The sequence below is a fragment of the Poecilia mexicana genome, unplaced genomic scaffold (assembly GCF_051168715.1).
Source record: "Poecilia mexicana isolate PSO_F unplaced genomic scaffold, ASM5116871v1 scaffold_13, whole genome shotgun sequence".
NCBI lineage: Eukaryota > Metazoa > Chordata > Actinopteri > Cyprinodontiformes > Poeciliidae > Poecilia > Poecilia mexicana.
In genome coordinates, this window is record NW_028263382.1 from 26,233,659 (window position 1) to 26,253,879 (window position 20,221).

At 39.8% G+C, this 20,221-nt stretch overlaps 2 protein-coding genes across 2 annotated transcripts; one reads left to right on the plus strand and one right to left on the minus strand.

Annotated features, from left to right (window-relative positions):
• The first annotated feature begins 1,508 nt into the window (after positions 1-1,508).
• fkrp (fukutin related protein) lies at positions 1,509-6,076 on the plus strand. The gene is made up of 2 exons (XM_015013743.2): positions 1,509-2,029; positions 2,850-6,076. Exon 2 carries the CDS (start codon positions 2,955-2,957, stop codon positions 4,542-4,544), a length of 1,590 nt encoding a protein of 529 aa, XP_014869229.1. The 5' UTR covers positions 1,509-2,029; positions 2,850-2,954; the 3' UTR covers positions 4,545-6,076.
• Positions 6,077-8,991: 2,915 nt separating this feature from the next.
• slc1a5 (solute carrier family 1 member 5) lies at positions 8,992-19,572 on the minus strand. Its single transcript, XM_015013757.2, has 8 exons — positions 18,731-19,572; positions 14,296-14,338; positions 14,135-14,182; positions 13,867-14,033; positions 12,802-13,035; positions 12,465-12,659; positions 12,190-12,324; positions 8,992-11,927 (listed from the first exon to the last, which is right to left on the minus strand). The coding sequence occupies exons 1-8, from the start codon at positions 19,270-19,272 to the stop codon at positions 11,699-11,701; spliced, it is 1,593 nt and encodes a 530-aa protein (XP_014869243.2). The 5' UTR covers positions 19,273-19,572; the 3' UTR covers positions 8,992-11,698.
• Between the last annotated feature and the right edge of the window lie 649 nt (positions 19,573-20,221).

Below are 20,221 nucleotides of genomic sequence, written 5' to 3' on the forward strand. Positions count from 1 at the left end.
GATATACAATGAGGATCTCGCCAGTGGGAGTTCATTTCCTGCCATTTTGTGATCAGAACCGTTTTGACATAGCAAAGCCCCATAAAACCACCCAAAACTTTACTTCCGGTTTCCCCATCTCACATATAAATCTCGGTTTTCCTTAAATGTTTGCTATTTTTATAGTTTCAAACCCTCGATTGGACCAGTAATTCTTAAACTTTTTAATGACAAGAACCACTTGACTAGCAAGTGAAAGTCACAGTACACCCGCTTCAAAAAAAAAAAAACTAGACTGCAGTATTGCATACAAGTATGTCATGAGTAGATTAATATAGAACATTATTTCATTGCGTGGTTCTGGGTAAATGTGTGCCTTTTTGTGTACACATTGCAGTTTCAACTCTTCCTACATCAGCAAATAAACCATTTTATATTTGCAATCCATCAATTCTTTTTTCATTTTAGTTCAGTACTTTCACAAATATGAATGTAAATTGTAATGAAATTCTCAAATCTTATGTGTATTTTTTTATTGCATATTATTTTCTGTAATCTTTGTCTTGCAACCTACTACCATTTGTTTTGGTTCAGATTCTTTTATACACAAGTATAAAATATCTCAGATTACAACCCAATATATAAAACGTCATATAAAAATTAATTCTTAGTAAGCTTACAGCGCATTGAGTAGAATACACAAAATCCAACTTACCTTTACAGTATACTATCTCATATCATTTCTTTATAAAGTTATCAAAGGTAATTACCTTGCTTACATCCACTTAAGATGTAGTTTTCCATTGTCAGTTTTTGTTTTTGCTATTTTGTTGCAGAATATTATTTGATTAAGGCACACAGACTTATGATGTGTCCGATTCTACAACGGATGCACTTGCAGTACAGCCTATTTTATCGCCATCATTCCAACCAACATTAGGAAGGAAAAAATAACTTTACTAAGCAGTCAGAAAAAAATGGGTACCAACCAGAGTAGTCTGAATCAAGACTGCATGCAGTGTCTCTGCTCTGGCGCATAAATATTCAATGTGACTTGAGCATTTAGCTTCTTGCTCGTTTTAAAAGCAACAAATACCCATAGAACCCAATAAAACAGTAAAACAAAAACAAAAAAATTGTCCCAGATATAGTTCAGACAGTATGTAATGTCTTTGTTATAGCTTGTTACATTGGATGTAATAAATTATCTACCTATAGTTCTTCTGAGAGTTTGTCCAAATCTGTTCAAAGTCACTCACAACACCCATCATTTTGTTTACTAATGTCAGCTGAATGCTTCTACTCTTGTAAAGTTATCAACTAAGTTAAACAAAGCAAAATGATGACATATCCCTCCCTTTAAATTTGCTTTTTAGAAATTTACCAATTTGTGACATTGGCAGTGAAATCAATGTCTTATTTATCAGATATATGGTCAATGTACATTTGTGAGCAACAAATGTACAACGAACTGAATTAGAAAGCTAAGAAAGAACTTATCTCAAATAAAAATACCCACAAAAAAGTACTTCCTAATGGAAAATTTTGGGGATTTTTTTTTATGTAAAAATGCAATAAATAAAAGTAGCCCAATAAAGTGATAGAAAATTTAATTATGTGATACTTTTATTCTGAAGGACGGTAACAGGAAACGCTTTGGTTGCTCCGAGCAACAAAGGCAAAAGGTGTACTAGCATAATGCTAAAGTCGTTTGGTGAGGTTTCTTGCGTGGATGATTGTAAAGCATTAATTACACGAATGCCTGGGCAATGTTGCAGGTTTCTACTTCCAGCAATGAGAACCCAGTTTCCTCCACCGTTGTAAATAATGCTGACTTGTGTTTTTGTTCGCTGCTTCCCGTTGAGACAGCTTAGCTAATGCTCACCAAAGCTGACTGACAAAATACACCACAGTGATATTAATATTATGGTAAAAAAATAAAAATAAAAAAAATAATGTAAATGCTAGAGTTTCGGATTACGAATGCATGCGGGGATTTCCTGGGTTGCTCAGAAGAATGTCTTGCAGTATGACATATATTCAAATAAAGGTGAGTATAGCTGAAACATTTTTGATAACTTGTTCTTGCTATGCGTCTATTATTTAGTCAATCAACTTATGTGTTACCAAAGAAAAGCTAGTATTGACGAGGTGGGTGTGGATTTGGGGTGGGACGCTGGGTAGCATTTGATTTTATTTAATAATCATAGTATTGAGTATATTCTATGAATAAAGACTTTTTGTCTCTAAAATACGCTGTATTTCGATAAATGTTTACTGGCAGAAATGTGTAGCATTTAGAAAAAAAAACATTTTATTCCTATTTTAGGTTTTACACTTCAGAAAAAAAGCATAAAACTTTAGCAAAAAGAGGATGCATGTGTTTTCTCAGTTGTTTTTTGTGGGAACAATGTAAAAGAAAGATACAATTTTCTTTTCAACTGAATGTGAAGAAAAATAGATTAAATAAAACATTATTGATATTTTTTGACTGTTTTTGTTGTGGATTTTTAATCCAGCAACTCCATGAAAAGCCTGCCTATGTTTTAATTATATTTGAAAATATCAGTTGGTTCATTATAGTTTTAGCCAAAACTAAAATCCATTGTGGAAAATCAAAAAAGTAACTTGCAGCACTTAAAAGTTAATTTATGGAATTAAAGAAGTTAGATAATTTTTTTTTTCGTAAAATACATTATGTTTGTTCAAGCAACAATTTTAAGAACTACTTTATCTTTTAAATTTACTGTAGGGTTAGGGTTATGTTAGTTTCACTTTAAAATCATAAAAAATTTTCAAGATACATTTAATGCATTTTTGCCTACACACAGAGAGTATTATAACATTTATTTGACTTTTTATGCTTTTAGTTTGTCTCCAGCTGCCGAACAGATGGAGAGCCAAAATCCGCCACTGGATGCCTTCATTGAAACTTGAATTTTTCCTCCAAGAAACTCTAAAAAGTATTATTTGTCATGCGTATCAGTTTGTGCCAGGGTCTGTTAACGGGCGCCATCATCCTCAACCTCCTCATACTTTATTATGTATCTCGAGCCCAACAGCAGATGATGGAGAAAAGGAAGGAGCTTGGCAGAGGCTCGAGGAGAGCTGCCCGGCCGGCTTCCCTTCTGGGGGGAGCCTTAGGGGTCATTGGAGCTGAGCATGCAGGAATGGCAGCGGAGGGCCATGGCCGAGGCCCACGTGTCTCTGTTCTTCTTCGGGAGTTTGAAAGCTTTGAGAATTACGTTGGGGACGTGGCTAACTCCTTCCTTCGTCAGCGTCCAGAGCTTCCCTTTCTGGCTGTGGCCGACACATTCCCGTATCCTCCTCTTGTACTTCCAGAGGGCGCCCGTCTTTTGGTGCTCTCTCCTAGCCCCGACCAGCCACCACAAGCTCACAGGCCAGAGTTTCACTTGCAGACAGAGTTTGTCCTGTTGGTACCTGACGGCGTGGAGCTGGAGCAGCCAAGAGTTTTTGAGAGACTCATCAAAGAGTTGGAAGGTGAAGGTGGGGGGCCCGTGAGGCTGGTAGCGGTGCCCGTTTTAACACGATCCGCGGTGCAGTGCCTCCACCTGCGGGTCAACCTCAAAGAGTGGACTGCCACCTACTCACCGGCCGCTTCAGGAAGCAGTGGGAGTGTGTGTACGGCTTTACAAGGCGACGCTGTTGTCTTGATTCGCACTGAGGACCTTTTCAACTTGTCCGTACCTCTGGGGCGCCCCCTCTTTCCTGCCCTTTTCGTTCAGACCACCTTAAGGGGCTGGAAGGTGAAACTCCTGGAGAGCCCTTGTTTCTCGGCAAACCACCGGCCACTTTTCAGCTCTGCTCACAATCAGTGGAAGGCTGACACTCGACTGAAGGAGGCGACAGGGAAACTCATGAGGAGCTTCGGTCTGAAGCGCCTCCTGCTCCCTGAGGGAAAGGAACAGTGGTTTGGTTGCACTAAAGAGACTCCCCGCTGCTTTGGCACCGTGCAGGATGACACGCCGGACTACCTGTATCTGGATCGCTGGACGCCTCCGTGCTGTCTGAGAGCACTGAGGGAAACCACCAAATATGTCATTAACATCCTGGAGAGCTCCGGTGTGCGTTACTGGCTGGAGGGAGGCTCTCTTCTTGGTGCCGTCCGCCATCAAGACATCATACCCTGGGACTACGACGTGGACCTGGGTATCTACCTGGAGGACGTGCCCAACTGCGACCACCTGAAGAACCTGGACTCGGGCTCTCTGGTGGATGCTAATGGCTACGTGTGGGAGCGGGCAGTGGAGGGAGACTTTTACAGAGTGCAGTACAGCGAGGCCAACCACCTGCACGTGGATCTGTGGCCTTTCTACTCGCGCAACGGCATCATGACGAAAGACACGTGGACAGAGCACAAACAGGACGTGGAGTTCCCAGAGCACTTCCTGCAGCCGCTGGTGCCCATGCCCTTCGCTGGCATCACAGCCTACGGCCCCAACAACCAAAGGGCTTTCCTGGAGCTTAAGTTCGGAGAAGGGGTGATTGAGAATCCTCAATACCCCAACCCTATGAAAAAAAGGCTGGACAGGAGCAAATTATGAGCGACAGTAGGTGCTCTCAGGCTGTTTGTGTTGCACTGTATTTATTTACCGAAAAAAAAAAAAGATACCTCAAACATTTTTTGTTGAAAGATGCCGGAGGAGTATGCACTGCTAAAATGATTACAGTTTTACTAGCTGCCAACATGTCAAAGCTGCTCAAAATTTTCTAGTATGTGCTCAAATGTTAAGCTTGATGTTAAAAAACGTTATTAAAAGTTTAAAAGTGATGTGCTTTTTTCAAGAGAAACACTTTTAAAAAAAGACTACTAGTCCACTGAGCTTTGCCCTAAACAATCCACAACTGGTTTGCTCTCTAGTTGACTGAATGTATTGTACTGTATAAATGTTACAGGTGGATTATTTAAAATTCTGAACGTGTTTTAGGTTTGAAGTTGTAACTATTTCCGACAGGTTCCCTTAAATGTTCCCTGTCTGTCTTTGCCTTTCTTCACAATTCACACAAGAAAAGCCAGAGTTTGTATCTGTTGCACAAGAAATTAAACGGTTCTACCAATTATTGCATCCAATCGGCCCTTTGCGTTTCCTTTGTTTTCAGATTTTGTCACGTTACTTCACAGCGACTGCTCCCTTTTTTGGGTTTCCTTATCCTTTAAATGATTGTTAGAGCGGATCGATGCAATTTAGATCCAAACACCTCCATGAAAGATGAGGAATCAAAGGGCCTCTGTTCTTCAGATGTTTCAAAATAATTACTGTCACGTAGCAGATCAAGAGCAATTGCACTGAAATAGTGTCAAAGCTGGCACAATTCAAGCAGAAATTATCTGTAAATCATAAACATCCACAGTTTACATCATTTTGCATCTTCATATTGTCCTGTTTTGGCCTTTTTCGTATTTCCTTGTCCATTGATAATGGGTTTGTGTCAATTTACATTTCTTGCGAACAGTTTTGCTTAATTTTGCATTCTGTTTTCATGTTTTATTGATGTTCCATGCAATGTTTTTGACTGTGTAATTGTGTTTCAAATGAAAAGATTGAAGCTTGACTGTCTTCAATTAGGAACCAAATGAATGTGGAAAATGAAAAGCTGCATTTCAAACTACTATGTTAAAAATGTAGATACTTTTAAGCTGTTCACTCAAAGATAACTTAACTGTACACTCAGAGAATTTGCTTCTTTGAATCTAAATATAACATGTGAATATATTTGATCTAAATATTTATATTTTCTCCCACTTTGTGTTGGCCACAATTGCATTTATTCATTTCAATTGTGCTATGAGTGCAAGTAATTTTGCAAAGTACTCTATAGCTATATGTAAATGTCTTTTTGTCATTATGTTTTATTCCTTTTTTATTATTATTTTTTATTAATCTGTTTATTGCAGACTCATGCCTTTAGTTGTTTTAGGTCTTCAGTTAAATAAATATTAAAATCATGGGGCATCCTGACTTTCAGGTCTGATGCGATGAGCAAGCTTTTATTTTGTGAAATGAGTTCTCCATCACTGCGAGATTTGTATGCTGTAATAAATAAATGATACCTCTAGCCTTACTATGAAATATAATGGAATCAACTGTGAAGTACATCATCTCAAAAGATTATTCAAAAAAGCACTTTCAAGTTTCAAGTCGCAGCAGTTCGCGTTTATCCATGTCATTCTCACACATTTCTGTAGAATTAACACCAGTCCTTCATGTAATACAGGTTCATGGACTGCAAACATATATAATTTTTGTGTACGTTTTAATGTTTTGTGAACACAGAACTTCCACTGCCTCTTCATGAACACTAGATGGCGCAACACGTTTGAAAGAGAGACCTTATAGTTGGAGGCTGTTTCTGACTCCTCAAACAGGAATGTGGCTTTACGGGAACAACTTATAGCTATGCGTCACAAACCAGTCTGCTGACAGAAACACATTTTGACCCCACGCAGAGAGTGCCATCTTTCACGCAAATTATTTCTAGAAATGTGTGTTTACATTCCTGTTACCTGAGTGGGTGCTCTTTACAGCCTCTCACATATGTAAAGAGTGATTTTCACCCTTTTCTCTTCTACATATATATTGCGGGATTTTTTTAAAATATAAATTAATCAAACATTTATCCAAACAAATCATATTTGCTGAAAATTAAACAACAAAAAAGACGGGATGGCGAGTGACGGGTTTGTTTTAACTTTTACCTCTTTTCTGTGCTTCTGTTTGTTCATCCCTGGTGTCATTATTTTGTCAAAAATGCACAAAAGCAGAGTAAAAATAGCTTTTGATGTTGACATTTAAATATAAATGTTATTTTTGATCAAATTTTCAGAGAGTAAAAAGCTCACTTCAGGGAAGCTCTAGATCAGATGCAACTTTGCAAGCCAAGCCTGTATGGCCAACTTCCTTTTGGAGATTCTCGTCTGGTGACGACTCTAAATTAGAAAAACTTGTTTGGTCTTTTAGTAGCAGCGCTGTCATTGACTTCAACCTTTAACATGCTAAATGAAACCTGTAGAGTCTGACATGCAACTCTGTGCTTCGTTTCCGTTTCCCCAGCCTCAAACAGACTGGCTTTAAGGTGAGCCTTCAAGTACACAATTCCTGGGATGTTTTAGACTTTTGAGAAGTTGTTCTCACAGTAGAACAAAAAAAAAAAAAAACAATAAAATCTTTTTAAAAAAATTCTCAGACTGGTAGACAATCCTTGTAGCTTAGTGGATGATGTGAGCGCTGACATTTTTTTCTTTCTGTATTTGTGATATAACACACCTGAATGCAGGAGACCATGCAGCCAACTAGAAACATAAGATTTCTTCACCTGGTTAGGTTTGCTAAATTTATCTGATATTTACTCTTCTGATTAATCTGGAACTTTGGTTATGATTTACCAAATTTCCCCACACTTTGGAGTTTTGTGTAGTTTTTGTTAAATAAACATTTAAATAGTATAAGCTGTTCTGTTGTTTATCTAGTTTGGGAGTATTCTGAGATGTTAATCTTTACAACTGGAAATCTTTCATTTTGTGTGCGTGTGTGTGCGCGTGTATGTGTGTGTGCGTGCGTGCGTGCGTGTGTGTGTGTGTGTGTGTGTGTGCGTGTGCGTGTGTGGGCGTGTGTGTGTGTAGGTTACATCAGGCATCTATACTGCTGTGAGGCTGTGTGTTGATATTTTTAGAAACAGACTAATGCATACCACATTTAAATATAACACTTTTACTTGCCTGGCTACAGATACTTTTCCCTCATCTTTGACATGAACTTTTTGAGGAGTTTTTTTTTTCTTTAAATATATTTCACAAATATCTGGCTTAACGTGCCATTGCAAGTCGTACAAAAAACCCACACTTTTTATAGCCGTCATCAGGCTTTTGCTACTATCCTGTCTGGATGTGTGATCGCTCTTCTTGGCAGAATTCTTTGAGTTACTAATTGGTTTGTTTCCTGGCACCGACCCTGCTTTTAGTCCTCCTCCATAAGTTTTCTGCAAAGTTTGGAATGTTATCCATTCCTTATCCATTCCTAAGCAAGTCTCAGTAATAACTGTGTTAAGGTTTTACCCATCTGAGACTGTCAGCTTCTAAGGAAAAAAAAAATTTAACTGTCTAAGAGCAACCTAAGGATCATCGCCAAGAACTACAGGCTGCCAATCAAGAAAGAAGCTCTTAGAAGCAAGGTAAAACATGATGGTGGAAGAATTATGCTGTGGGATTAAATGTACTTGTATTGGTGAAGGTGCTGCATAAATTGGATGAAATTACAATAGAGGACAACTTCCAGCTCATTCATTTTACCTCAGTCCAACCGCTTGATGGTTAAAAGGTACAAAGACCCCTGAACAGATCAGAACTGGTTTTAGATTCAGTTGAGCTTCTGGTATGACTTTCACCTAAAACCTTGTTTTTGTGACAGTTTGTGTAACAAAACAATATAATAATTCAAATGAACTCTGCCAATTCTGCCAAACGATGGGTCAAATCATGAATATTCATGGCTACAAAATAAAATAAAAATAATACCGTTTCTGTGCAACTTAAGAGACATTTATCCAAGTACTGATGGGGATGTACAGTTAGTTCAACATTTTTTTTATTTCCTGGGCAAATTTAGGATTAAAGTAATATTCTAATTTCACCTCTGACTTAAAACATTACTTACATTTTGGAGTTTGAAGGAGCTAAAAATCTGGGTTCAGGTTTTTTTTGACAAAGACAAATCGTCACAAGTAACTGATGAACCCCAAAACGATTTATTGTCTCTGATTTTTTGGAAGAAATATTTTTGACATGCCATAAAATGAAAACAGTCAGGTGTTCTTTTAAAAATGATTGTATACATTTTTAGGGATTCCTGACTCATATTCTGTCAGAAACAACCCTAGATGGCATTGACCCACCCTGTGTAAACTTCAGTTTATGTGCAAGTGGTAATTTTAAGCAGAGTTTAAAAAAAAGAAAGAAAAACCTTTTTAAAAAAAGCAGCTCAGAGACACAAGCAATTTAAGAAAGAACAGTTTACTGGTTTTAACCAAATGACTACAGTTTGGCGGTACAAATCATTTTTTCTACCAAGTATAGCCTCATTGCAACAAAAATAATATGATTGAACAAAACCTTCGCGTGATGTTTAGAACGGAAAAAGAAAACAACATTGAAATCTCAAACGTGGAACAGTAGAACGGCCGTGCCGGGGAAACGCAGAACATGTCATCAGATTTCCACAACATATGGGTCAACACAGGAGAAATGATGAGACGTCAGGCCTGCTATGTACGTTCATACATCAAAGGCAAAATTTAATTCTGCTGCTGTAGTTCCCACTTGAAGCATGAAAAACATGGGATAGAACATCAAGCAAACCAAACATTGTTTCAAACAAAAAGGACTTCTTCGGTGCGCATGTCACTCGTGCGATTCAGCCTCACTCATCATGCACTTCAGAAACAAGCATAACAAAATGTGACAAACCTACTACCATCCATCTGGGAGAAAGAAAAGAATTGATCTTTTATTATATTAAAAAAATCCTTTAGATTTGGATTAAAAATAAATATAAACCATTACAAATGGACGTTCGAAGACATATAGAGGCCTAGAGCTTCAAAAAAAAAAAGAAAAAGAAAAAAGAAAAGTTTCCTCTTGTGGCTGTAATATCCAAAACATAAATAAATCCCAATAAGACATCCTTTTTGCAAAGTTCATTATGTCTTCAGCTTAACGGTAAAACCAGCCCATCCGGTCCTGCTGCTAGACTGAAAATGTAGACGTGTCTGCAGGTAGGTAACTTGAGACTGGACATGGCGGACACAGTATGCATATCATACATTATGCAAGAAGCCGGGGCCATCACTCTATTTATACTCTCGTAAAAAAGCTGCGGCCTACACAGAAGCAGCAGCGTGTAGAGGGGGAAATGAGTGGAGGAGAAAAGAGGAAAAGTCCAAAATGAATAGAAATAATAAAAAAGGCGTCATCATGCGTCCTCAAGAGTTCAGGCGTCTCCTTCATTAAGCCGACGTTGATTTTTGGTCTTGGAGTACCCAAAGAACAAGGCAAACATCAAACCTGAGGCTTTGTTGTCTTTTTAAGAAGGTAAAGTCTGTGTAGAGAGAGGCGAGTCAGAACGCTTGTGCTCCTTCATTTTCCTTTGGGACAACACCGAGGCTAATATTTCATCTAGTAGCTTTTGGAACACAATAACAACTGTATTGCTTTTTTTTCCTCCCCCCCGTCAAAAAGCATGGGGGAAAAACAAACATTAAGAGAACATTTGGTTATGAATAACCACAATTATAACAGACTAAAAAAAAAAAGCTTTCAATAAACACCCTCCAAACAACAACAAGAAAAAAAAAAAACTAACTATAAAACATTTTTTCCAAATATCATCTTGGCCATTTTAACGCAGGTGTAAGGCGGGTAGATAAACTACGTCCCCGCAGCATGGGGAGTCAGATCTCCATCACCAAGGCGAAGGAATCACTGTGCTCTCTGCAAAGGATGGGATACTAAAAATAGCAGATGCCAAGGAACCAATTACAGTACATAAGAATGGTTCCGATAATCTATACATAGTGCAGATAGTTACAGATTGTACCTTTGGTTCTTCTGCAGATCTAAAAATCGGAATTTAAGTAAAAAAAAAAAAAAAGAAAAGAGCAAACGATAAAGCACAGCCTCTACTGCTATGATCAGCTGTGTGTGTGCTTCACCTTCAGCAGCATGGAGCAAAACCGCTTCCTCTACGTGTACAACAGCATTTTGCTCAGACATCATCTTGTTTAGGGCAATGACTATAGATCACAGCACCGTGTTGTAGATCGTTTGTCTCTTCAAAGCATCTACTTCAATTGAAAAACCTAACAGAACACTAGCCGATAAAACGATTGGTCACACACGATTGGTCACAATTCTACACCAAGAAGGCAATGGCAAACAAAAACAATAGGACTGTTTTAACACTTGAGCACTGCTGCATTGATGCAAATCTATGAAACTCTCCATTGGAAGAAACCTGCATGAAAGTGGCTATATGTACGTTTGGTTTTTTTTGGTTGTTTTTTTTGAAATATTTTTTAATCTGCATCCCATTTTGAAAAATATATCATTCTTCTTGTTTTAATTTCACATGCGACATTACAAAACCTGACACTTTTAAATCTAAAAAAAGACCATGTGGTAACTATGGACGCTATGCTATTTTATGTTTTTTAAATATATGTATAAAAAGAGAGTTTCTGTCAGAAGAACAGTGATGCACATAAGACAGAAGAACGCTTTAGCATCAGACATTCATATTCACTTGTCCAGCATGAATAAAGTGTCATCTGCTGCACTCCTCCATGTAAATAGTCTGTTTTCTTTTAAGTGGCTTGTGAAACCTTAAAATCTGATTTCAGAGTAGACCAACTGAAAACATCAGATAAACATGAGGGAGAAGTAATAATAATAATAATAATGATAAAAAATTAAAAATCAGTCTCACATTCCCCTAAAAAAATTAAATAACCCACTGAGTGTATCATGGTTTCTATATATCCCATAAGATATTAGCTGCACCCCGTCCAGAAAAGCATTTGAGGTCAGAGAGCGTTGCTTTGCATTGTAGTGTGCTTGTCCGTCGCCTCTCCTTGGACTCTTTTCTGAACAGGGGGAGCTTAGGTTTTGTATTTGCAGGAGGGTTCGCGGTAGAAGTCACAGTCTGCGTTACATGGACGACTCTTTCTCGGAAGAAAGGTCTCCTTTCGCGCCCTCCAAGCCTCGCTTATCGATGAGCGGCGAGTGCTCGGGCATGGCGGCGGCCGCGTCTCCGTCCATCCTGACCTCGCTCAGCTCCTCCACTCCTTCGTGTTTGGATGTTTTGTCCACAAAGTGCTGCAGGAGCCCCGCTCCGAAGGCGTCGCCCTCCACATTCAGCACCGTGCAGGTGCGGTCACTAAAGAGGGACAAAACGGGATAAGAAGAGAGATTTTAACGTCATGATGCGGATTACGTATCGAAGCGATACAATTTATTCTCCATTTAATTCCAGTTTTCATAAATCAATGACATTTAAATAATTATGTCTTAAGTGATTTATTTATTGTAACTTGGCTGTCTTCACTCTTGTGTCTTTAATGTCCTGCTTTGTGTTGCTCTGTGTAAGATAAAATCCATTCAAGTTTATGGTTGCAGTGCGACGGTTGTTTTCTACTCACACAAGCCAGTCGACAGCGAGGATGAGAGAGATGTCGCTGGTGGGCAGTCCAATTGCCTCCAGGATGATGGCTAGGGTCAGCACACCGCCTGCAGGTATACCCGCAGCTCCAACACTGGACGCTGTAGCCGTCACACTGACAAACACAAGCCACAAAGTCACCAAACCGAATTACAAAACTTCCCACACAAAGGAGGAGCTGCAAACATATCATCACACATGGGCTGAAAGCGATCCGCTTAAACGGAGTCGCATCGCCGCAGACGCCGGACGTACAGGATGGTTATGACTTGGATAAAGTTGAGGCTGGTGTTGTTAAGCTGGGCGATGAAAACGGCCGCCACACACTGGAAGAGGGCGGCCCCGTCCATGTTGACCGTGGCGCCGATGGGCAGGATGAAGCGGCTTATGTGCTTGGAGACGCCGTTTTTCTCCTCCACGCACTTCATCATGAGGGGCAGAGTGGCAGAGCTGGAAACAGGGAAACAGAGTGTCAGAGCGGAGGAGGAGCGTGGGTGTATGTGTGCGCGTGTGTCTAAACAGGAGAGCCTCAGTGTGTGGATATTCAGCAACACCGACTGAGCAAACACATGCGAGTTTGAGGTGAAAATACCTGGAGCTGGTTCCAAAAGCCGTGGCCAAGGCTGTGAAAATGCCCCACAGGAAGGTGTAGGGGTTCTTCCTGGTGAAAATGAAGTAGATGAAGGGCAGCACCAGCAGGCCGTGGATGGCGTGGCCAATCATGCAGCAGGCGATGTACTTTCCCAGGCTGGCAAACAGCTTGCCGACGTCCTCCATCTCCACAATCTTACCGGCGACGAGGAACATGATACCTATTGGGGCGTACCTGAAAAGACCAGGACAATGCTGCAGGTCAGGTTTCTGGAACACAGCACAAAGGAAACGTACCTCACCGATAAAGGTTACTTCACAGACTTACGATGCTTTGTTTGAGAAAAACATTTTCTGAAAGGTCTCAAGCTAGTAACTCCCTCTAGACGTGTGAACATCTCTGATATAGATGTCTAAAGAGCCTAGAAATGAAATCTTTTATCGCAGGGCTGTTTCAAAAATGATGCAACTACTTGATTTTAGGAAATTTTAGAAAGAAAAAAAAAGCTTTAAATTGAGTACTTTTTTTTCAGTGGAGGAAAAATATGTTGAGAACTAAACAAAATGATTAGTGTTGCACAATTTATAATTTCTAAACTCTTCGGACCGTTCACAATTCACATAGAAATCTGAATTAATTTTAAAATTCTGAATTATTATTTATAGGAACCTACAAGCCTTTATTTACTGTAACAACAATGTATTTATGAAATGGATAACTCTGTGTATTATTTATTATTTCAAAAGAGTTTCTGGAATCAGCAAGTTTGTCTGAACTACTAATCTAATATTTGCATTGTAAAAAAAAATTGAAACACTTCCTCTAAAAAATTCAAGTGCCACCAGTAGTAGCAGAGATTTAAAAAAAACAAACATAAGTTTCATAAATGATTTAAAATTAATCATTTAAAATGTAATTACTGAGTAATTAAAACAAACATGTAACAACACTTTTCTTCTAGTGTCCTACTTATTAGTAGGTTGTTCAAATTTGAAATTTTTTGTGTCCTCCTCACCTTTGCAGACCCCCAAAACCACCAAACATTAACGAGGGGCGTTTTCTTACCACATGATCCAGGACACCAGCACCATGGTGGCCTCGTTGAAGGAGTTGAAGAACTTGATGAGGATCTCTCCTTCTTCGCCCAGCTTCCTCAGAGCCACACCGAAAACGATAGCGAACACCACCAACCCAAGGATGTTCATCCCGTCTTGATCTGTTCCGACGGGAACCTGGAAAGAAGTGCGGATTTGTTTAGAAAAGAAAAAAAACTGCAAGAGGAAGCAAAATGATCATCTGTGGAGTTTTGTTGATAACCAAATAAATCCCTCACCTTCTCTGCGATTCCGGACGCGTTTATCACCTTGTAGGAGGTTCCGTACTAGTGGGGAAGAATAAGAAAAAACATATTTATTAAGAAGTACAAAAGCATCTTTTGTTACGCAAGGTCGTTATCTGGAAAACAAAATCACAGATTTAAGGTCTAATGCTCACCGACTGAAAGGCGGCAGACACCAGGTTGGAGGGGAAGATGTTTCTGTGAAAAGAAGTGAAAACAACGCATATTATTTCACTTCCCAAATACATGAGAAAAAAACCCCAAAGTTAATAAAACAGTGGAGCAGAAATGTTTTAAGCCCATGTCTTGCAAGATCTGTAAGATGGATCAGTGTGTTATAGCCAAATCCTTGAGCCTAATTTGATCAGTTTATGTAATTTTGCAGCACTACATCCCAGAGAACCTTTGGGTTGTAGCCTTTTCTAAACTATTAAACCTCTTTTCTCCTTCCTTTGAGCTCCTATTATTTAATGCCATGGAGGTAATAAGTCTGCACTCGCTAGTACAAAAAGCTTTTACATACATTTAGTCCAACTGCAAATTACACCTCCTCCCTCCCCCAAGAACTCGTAAAGCCTTGTGTACTCGATACCCCTGCTCCCAGCCGTCTGCAGCGGATTTAGAGCAATAAGGCATTAACTTCACAAGCTCCTTCTTGTCAGCCAATCATTGGAAACATCAGGCTCAAACATCATGTGATGAGGCAGCAAGCAGCTGGAAACAAAGGCTGAAAAAGGCTTCCAGGAATACAAGCTTTGGATTACTTAACGTACCATTCTTACGTTTACTGAATATTTTAAAACGGAGAAGAAAAAATATATACATCGGGGTTGCAAGCAATAATATAGTTCCATATTTATTACGGATGTCAGATATTGGAATTGGAGCGCCTTCCTTCGATCGACCAGCATGGTCACATCCTGAAAAAAAAAGGATTTCGCCTTTTGCTGACAATCTTTTTCCTTCCACTCAACCTTCCATTAATGTCCTTGGATACAGCACTCGGTCTTTAGCAAAGTATACTTTTGGGTCTCACCTGCCTTCATGTGGAAGCAGTTTAGCATTAGCATTGTTGATTGTTTCGGCCGTAACTAAAGATTTCTGGATTAAAAACCTTTTTTATTGGTCATATATTATTGATATTTCCTGAGGTATTTTACTAGTTTAAACCCATAGCAACAAACACCTGGATTAAAGCACTTGGAGAGTAATTAATTATTTTAATTACATTTCTGAAATAAAGTAACTTTCCTATTGTAATCTAATGTATTTAGATGGGGTCATCATGACTGTACAAGATGAAATGCCTGCATGGCACCGTCCACCGTAACTTGGAACATACAGTGGTGTATACCAAAGATCAAGCAGTCCGGTCCCTCTTCCCCATTTTGGAGGTGACTTTGTCCCACATGTTGATGTGAAACTCCATCATGAACACCAGCTTCCCAGCGAATCGTCCTCAGCTGATCGCTTCATTCAGAGCGCGTCACATTCTGAGAGGGTAAAGTCTTCTATGAGTCGCATGCGGTACTGCTATGTAAATTGTGAGCTAAAACACAAAGGTGTCATTGTCATGCCAACGCTGGCTGGGACACACAAAGCATCAAGGACGTGCTGCTACGAAGGTGTGTCCTTCTTTTGTTTAAGTCTGATGTCGAGTTGGAGTTTTGTTGCCTCCCCCGATCCGGGGCAATAAAACAGGTCAACAAGGAAGAATAAATGTTTGGCTTTAAAACTTAACAGCTGTTAATATCGGTGACTCATGATAGCATGATAAACAAAAACTAGCTAACCTAACTTGGATATATTGCAAACAGCTACGTGGTCTTGTAGGAAAAATCCATCTTTACTTTCACATTTTTGTGCTGCTCTAGATAAACATCATTGATTGCACGCAAAGCTAACAGGTGACATCACAGCTGACCATTGACTGTACAAGTACGCATTTGGTTTATGTGTGAAAGGAAAAAGCAGGAGATAACAAAAGTCAACACGGACGCACAGGAGAGCCTGCAAACATGTTGCAAGCCGGGTCCGTCTGACCCTGCCAGCAGTGTGGCCAGTTTAATAGACACAGTGACTTATCCCCAACCAAACGGCGACATTAAACATTTACGACCAACCTGGATCTGTGAGCCAGGCTGCTGCTGTTTCTCAAACAGCTCAGATCCACCAAAACACAGAGCAAGACGGAGACGGGGGAGGCGGGGCTCCTTCTAATAAGAGACCAGCTGTGTGACTAGGATAGTGTGGAAGCACACATGTGTGCGTAGTGACGGCATGTTCCCAACATGAGATAAACGTCTTGTCAGGCTGTAGTCAAATACTGAATTTAGCCACGTCACTATAACTAAGGGTGTCAACAGACTTCAAGAGGTCTGTTGACACCCTTATCTATTTTTAGTAAATGAATGCATCTCAATTACCTTCCCATTTCTCTGTGTTTTTTTTAAAATTATATTCTTATGCTTTAACTTACTCTACTCAAGATGTCATTTTTAATTATTGTTGTAATTGCTGCTGGTTTCTCGGTAACCCTTCCTGTTCCATCATCACAGGCCTGCTGTCTTGTCCGCATTCCGTATGAAAAGTGCAACGTAGTAAACACTGACAGATTTTCCAATTACGTCCTGGTATTTCAAACCCTACAAAAGAAGGAGGGTGTGCTGACTTTACTCCCAGAAACCTAAATATGAAGTCCTGCGTCCTTAAAATTAGGTGATTGTGTTGCAAGTCACGGAGCGGGTTTTGCAACATGCCTAAATATCCGTAGGCAACAATGTTAATCTTTTAATTACAGTCAGGTCACTTGAAACTCGTTGTGAAAAATGTGCCAAGCATTGCTATGACTTTAATCATGTGTGCATCGAGGAACAAACCCTGCATGGTTTCTACTTTCCCCTTATCCTTTGATCAATAATCTGCATATGGGACAAAAGAGAGACTTCGGGCAATCAGCGGCGTATTTGCATGCAAAGTAATGGGATCATGTCTTCTGCCCTGTTGCACCATGCAGTTTTCTTAAACACAAGAGCTATTTTTCCAGGAAGTGGATGTTTGTGACTAGGTGGCACTGCAGGAAGAGGGAGGAGGAGCAGGAGATGTGGAAAATGCATCCATAATTACCAAAAGCTGCCTTAAAAATAACATTATGCAACAGCTGCATTGAATGTGAGAACACTTCTGGATGGGGATGAGAAGTCAAGTTGTTTCTGCTGTTTTTTTCTTTTGTTTAGGCACAAATTTAGTGTTTTCTAAGAAAAGCTAACTCCAAAGACTCTTGTGAAACATAGGCCGGTTTCTGGCATTACGGTTGCTGAGGATATATTAAACAAAAAAGTTACAAAACGGCAAAGATTTTCTATGAAGATGATTTAAAGTCATTTTAATGAGATGTTATTCACAAAGCAAAAAAATAAAAAATAAAATAAAACCTAAACTAATTTCCTGGCTAATAATAGCAAAAAAGTAACATTTAATGTGAAATAAGCTCAGGTTATTTGTTCTGTTTTCAGAATAAATAACCTGGTAATTGTCAAAAGATACTGAGATCCCACTGAATAGTTGTTACACTCTGAGCACAGCTGCTTCCATGTGCTCAAAAGTAAGGTGAAGAAACTATGTCCCATGAATATGAGGCATGCACAAAAAAGCAAGAGGAAAAACAGGTTCAGGCAGCCAGCGTCTTGAATTGGAGAGCAGATTTTGCTGTGTACAGATGCACAACTTGGGTCTAAATATAATCCAACCAGACATCAGCCAGCTACAGACTGGTTTGATGCGGTACTCTGCTGTCTGTGAACAGAAACCCTCTGACTTCACTGGAAGAAAGGAAGGGGAAACTACGGTACCTCTTATTTTTTTTTTCTGGTAACAGAAACAGGAAGAAGTGTGACCTCACTACTCACGGAAAGAAAAACCATGACACGTGTGATGTGATAAAATGTACAACAAACCAACACAACTTGTTTAAAAAAAAAAATCAGTAATACTCTGGTGTGTTTGAGGCAATAGTGACACTATTACACTTCTTTAAAGTGTGAGGCCACAGGCAAGAACCTCATGGTGCATTCAGGTACAATACCGTACTCTGGGTTAGCATTTAGGCTAATTTCTGAAAAGAACTTCAAGAGGACATACTTACATATTCGTGACCTTTAGAGAGGTCACGATATGCAAACCATGTCCAGTTAGGTCCAATTTATAGGGTCGGGATTCGGGAACAAGTCATTCAAAAAGGGACATTATTAAAAAAATAACTCAAGCTTCATCGACTCTCTTGATTACTTTTAAGATATATAGTTGACGTCAATGACTGGGAGACTTATTTCATCATATATTACCCAGCTTTGACTTCGTTATGGACAGTGGAGTTAATGCGCGCGTGTAAAGAGCGGCAAAAGCTCATCTCGTGCGGTAAGGGTTTAACCCGCACGAGGAAACAGAAGCTGATGCAACTGCTTGTTGACATTACAAGAAGAGCTAGCTGTCGGCCAGGTGAACTCTAGCCTCGTGGGTAATATGTCTGTAGTAACACCAGGTTAACGGAAATATATGTTGTGGGTTAATATGAATAACTTTCAGACTCACCTTATCAGGTCTAAGAAGGAGTCTATAACTTCTTTATTCGCCGGGATATCATCACTCATGTCTTTAGCGTTGGCGGTGGTGTTCATTTCCACATTTCCCGGCTTGATGATGAAAGCCATCACCACCCCGATGGACGAGGCTATCAAGGTGGTCACAAAGAAGAACAGCATGGCCCAGCCGCCCAGTTTCCCCAGAGCTTTGGGGTCGATGCTCGCCGCTCCGGACACCAAGCTGCACACCACCAGGGGGATGATGATCATCTTCAGCAGCCGGATGAGGATCTCGCCGGGGAAGCCGATGTAGATCTGCTGGGTTAGGGTCGGCGACGCGGCGCGCACACCGAGCCCGATGAAGACCCCCACGATGACCCCGGCCACGGTCAGGATCACCAGCAGGTTCGCCTTGACGATCCTCTTCACCCGCTCGGACATCGGCTCCGGGCTGCCCTTCCTCTGCCCGGCAAACCCGTTGGCGAGCCGCTCATCGCGGTGCGCCTCGCCGTTGGATGCCTTCACTTCCTCCAGGTCAACCTTCTCTGCCATGTTGCTCAAAGTTACTTAACTTAAAACTAAACTTTAAGAAGAACACTTAGTTTTTATCGTGTTTCTAAACGAGGCGGGAGTCTTTCAGAGCGTCAGCGTGGCTTACGACCTACTTCCTTCTCTCCGGGTTGTTCTGACGCGGAGGAGCAGATGTTGTAGCCACACGTTTAACCGGCATTTTAAACCTCCGCCTCCGCCCCTTTTACGTAAGATGGGCGTGTTGTGTTCCGAGAGGAAACTCTTGTTGACTGCCCCCATTGCGTTCCTTAAAAAAACAACAACTCATGCCTGTGTGCCTTTAGTGTGCTCGTTGTTCACTTTAAGGATTTTATTTTAATGTTTGAAAACTTGCAGCGAAAGTAAATCACTACTGGAGACAAAAACAAACTTTGAGAAATAGCCTTTCATTTAGCGTATGGTCATTTAAATAGTATCCTTATAAAGTAGCTTCATAAACAAGCTTTCTTGATTGTGATTAATTACTGTATCACACCCACATTTTTTGTCAGTCGAAACTAAAAGCAGATAATTAAAAATATAACATATTTAGTTAATGTTTGATCAGATGAAACCTGTAACATCTGTTGCATCATGCTAAAGACGTGGCACTACAAGACAATTTGCTTAAATGCAAATATAACAGCTGTGCTTACAATCTCAGAACTAGTGAGAGTATATATGTGTATATATATTTTATTTTATTGAATTCTAAACAGGATGCAACAGAATGACGAAATTAAGAAAACAATTAACAGCATTTTCCTCATTTAAATGTTTCAGATCCCCAAACGATTTTGAATGTCAAAGATAATCTAAGTAAATACAAAAAGCTGTTTTTAAGTTATTTTCTTTATTATTATTACTAATGGGATGATTATTAAGATAAAACTGCTATCTGAACCAACCTGGCCCTACGTCAAGTAGAATCTTGCAGTAAATGCAATTATCC

What these genes read in the sequence shown, in the direction of transcription:
- fkrp (XM_015013743.2), top strand. Translation starts at nt 2,955, where the DNA reads ATGCGTATCAGTTTGTGCCAGGGTCTGTTAACGGGCGCCATCATCCTC.
- slc1a5 (XM_015013757.2), bottom strand. Translation starts at nt 19,272, where the DNA reads ATGGCAGAGAAGGTTGACCTGGAGGAAGTGAAGGCATCCAACGGCGAG. An exon ending in TGTCTGCCGCCTTTCAGTCG is followed by an intron (nt 14,183 to 14,295) that starts GTGAGCATTAGA and finishes CTTCCCCACTAG; the next exon opens with TACGGAACCTCCTACAAGGT. An exon ending in ATCCAAGTCATAACCATCCT is followed by an intron (nt 12,325 to 12,464) that starts GTACGTCCGGCG and finishes TGTGTTTGTCAG; the next exon opens with TGTGACGGCTACAGCGTCCA.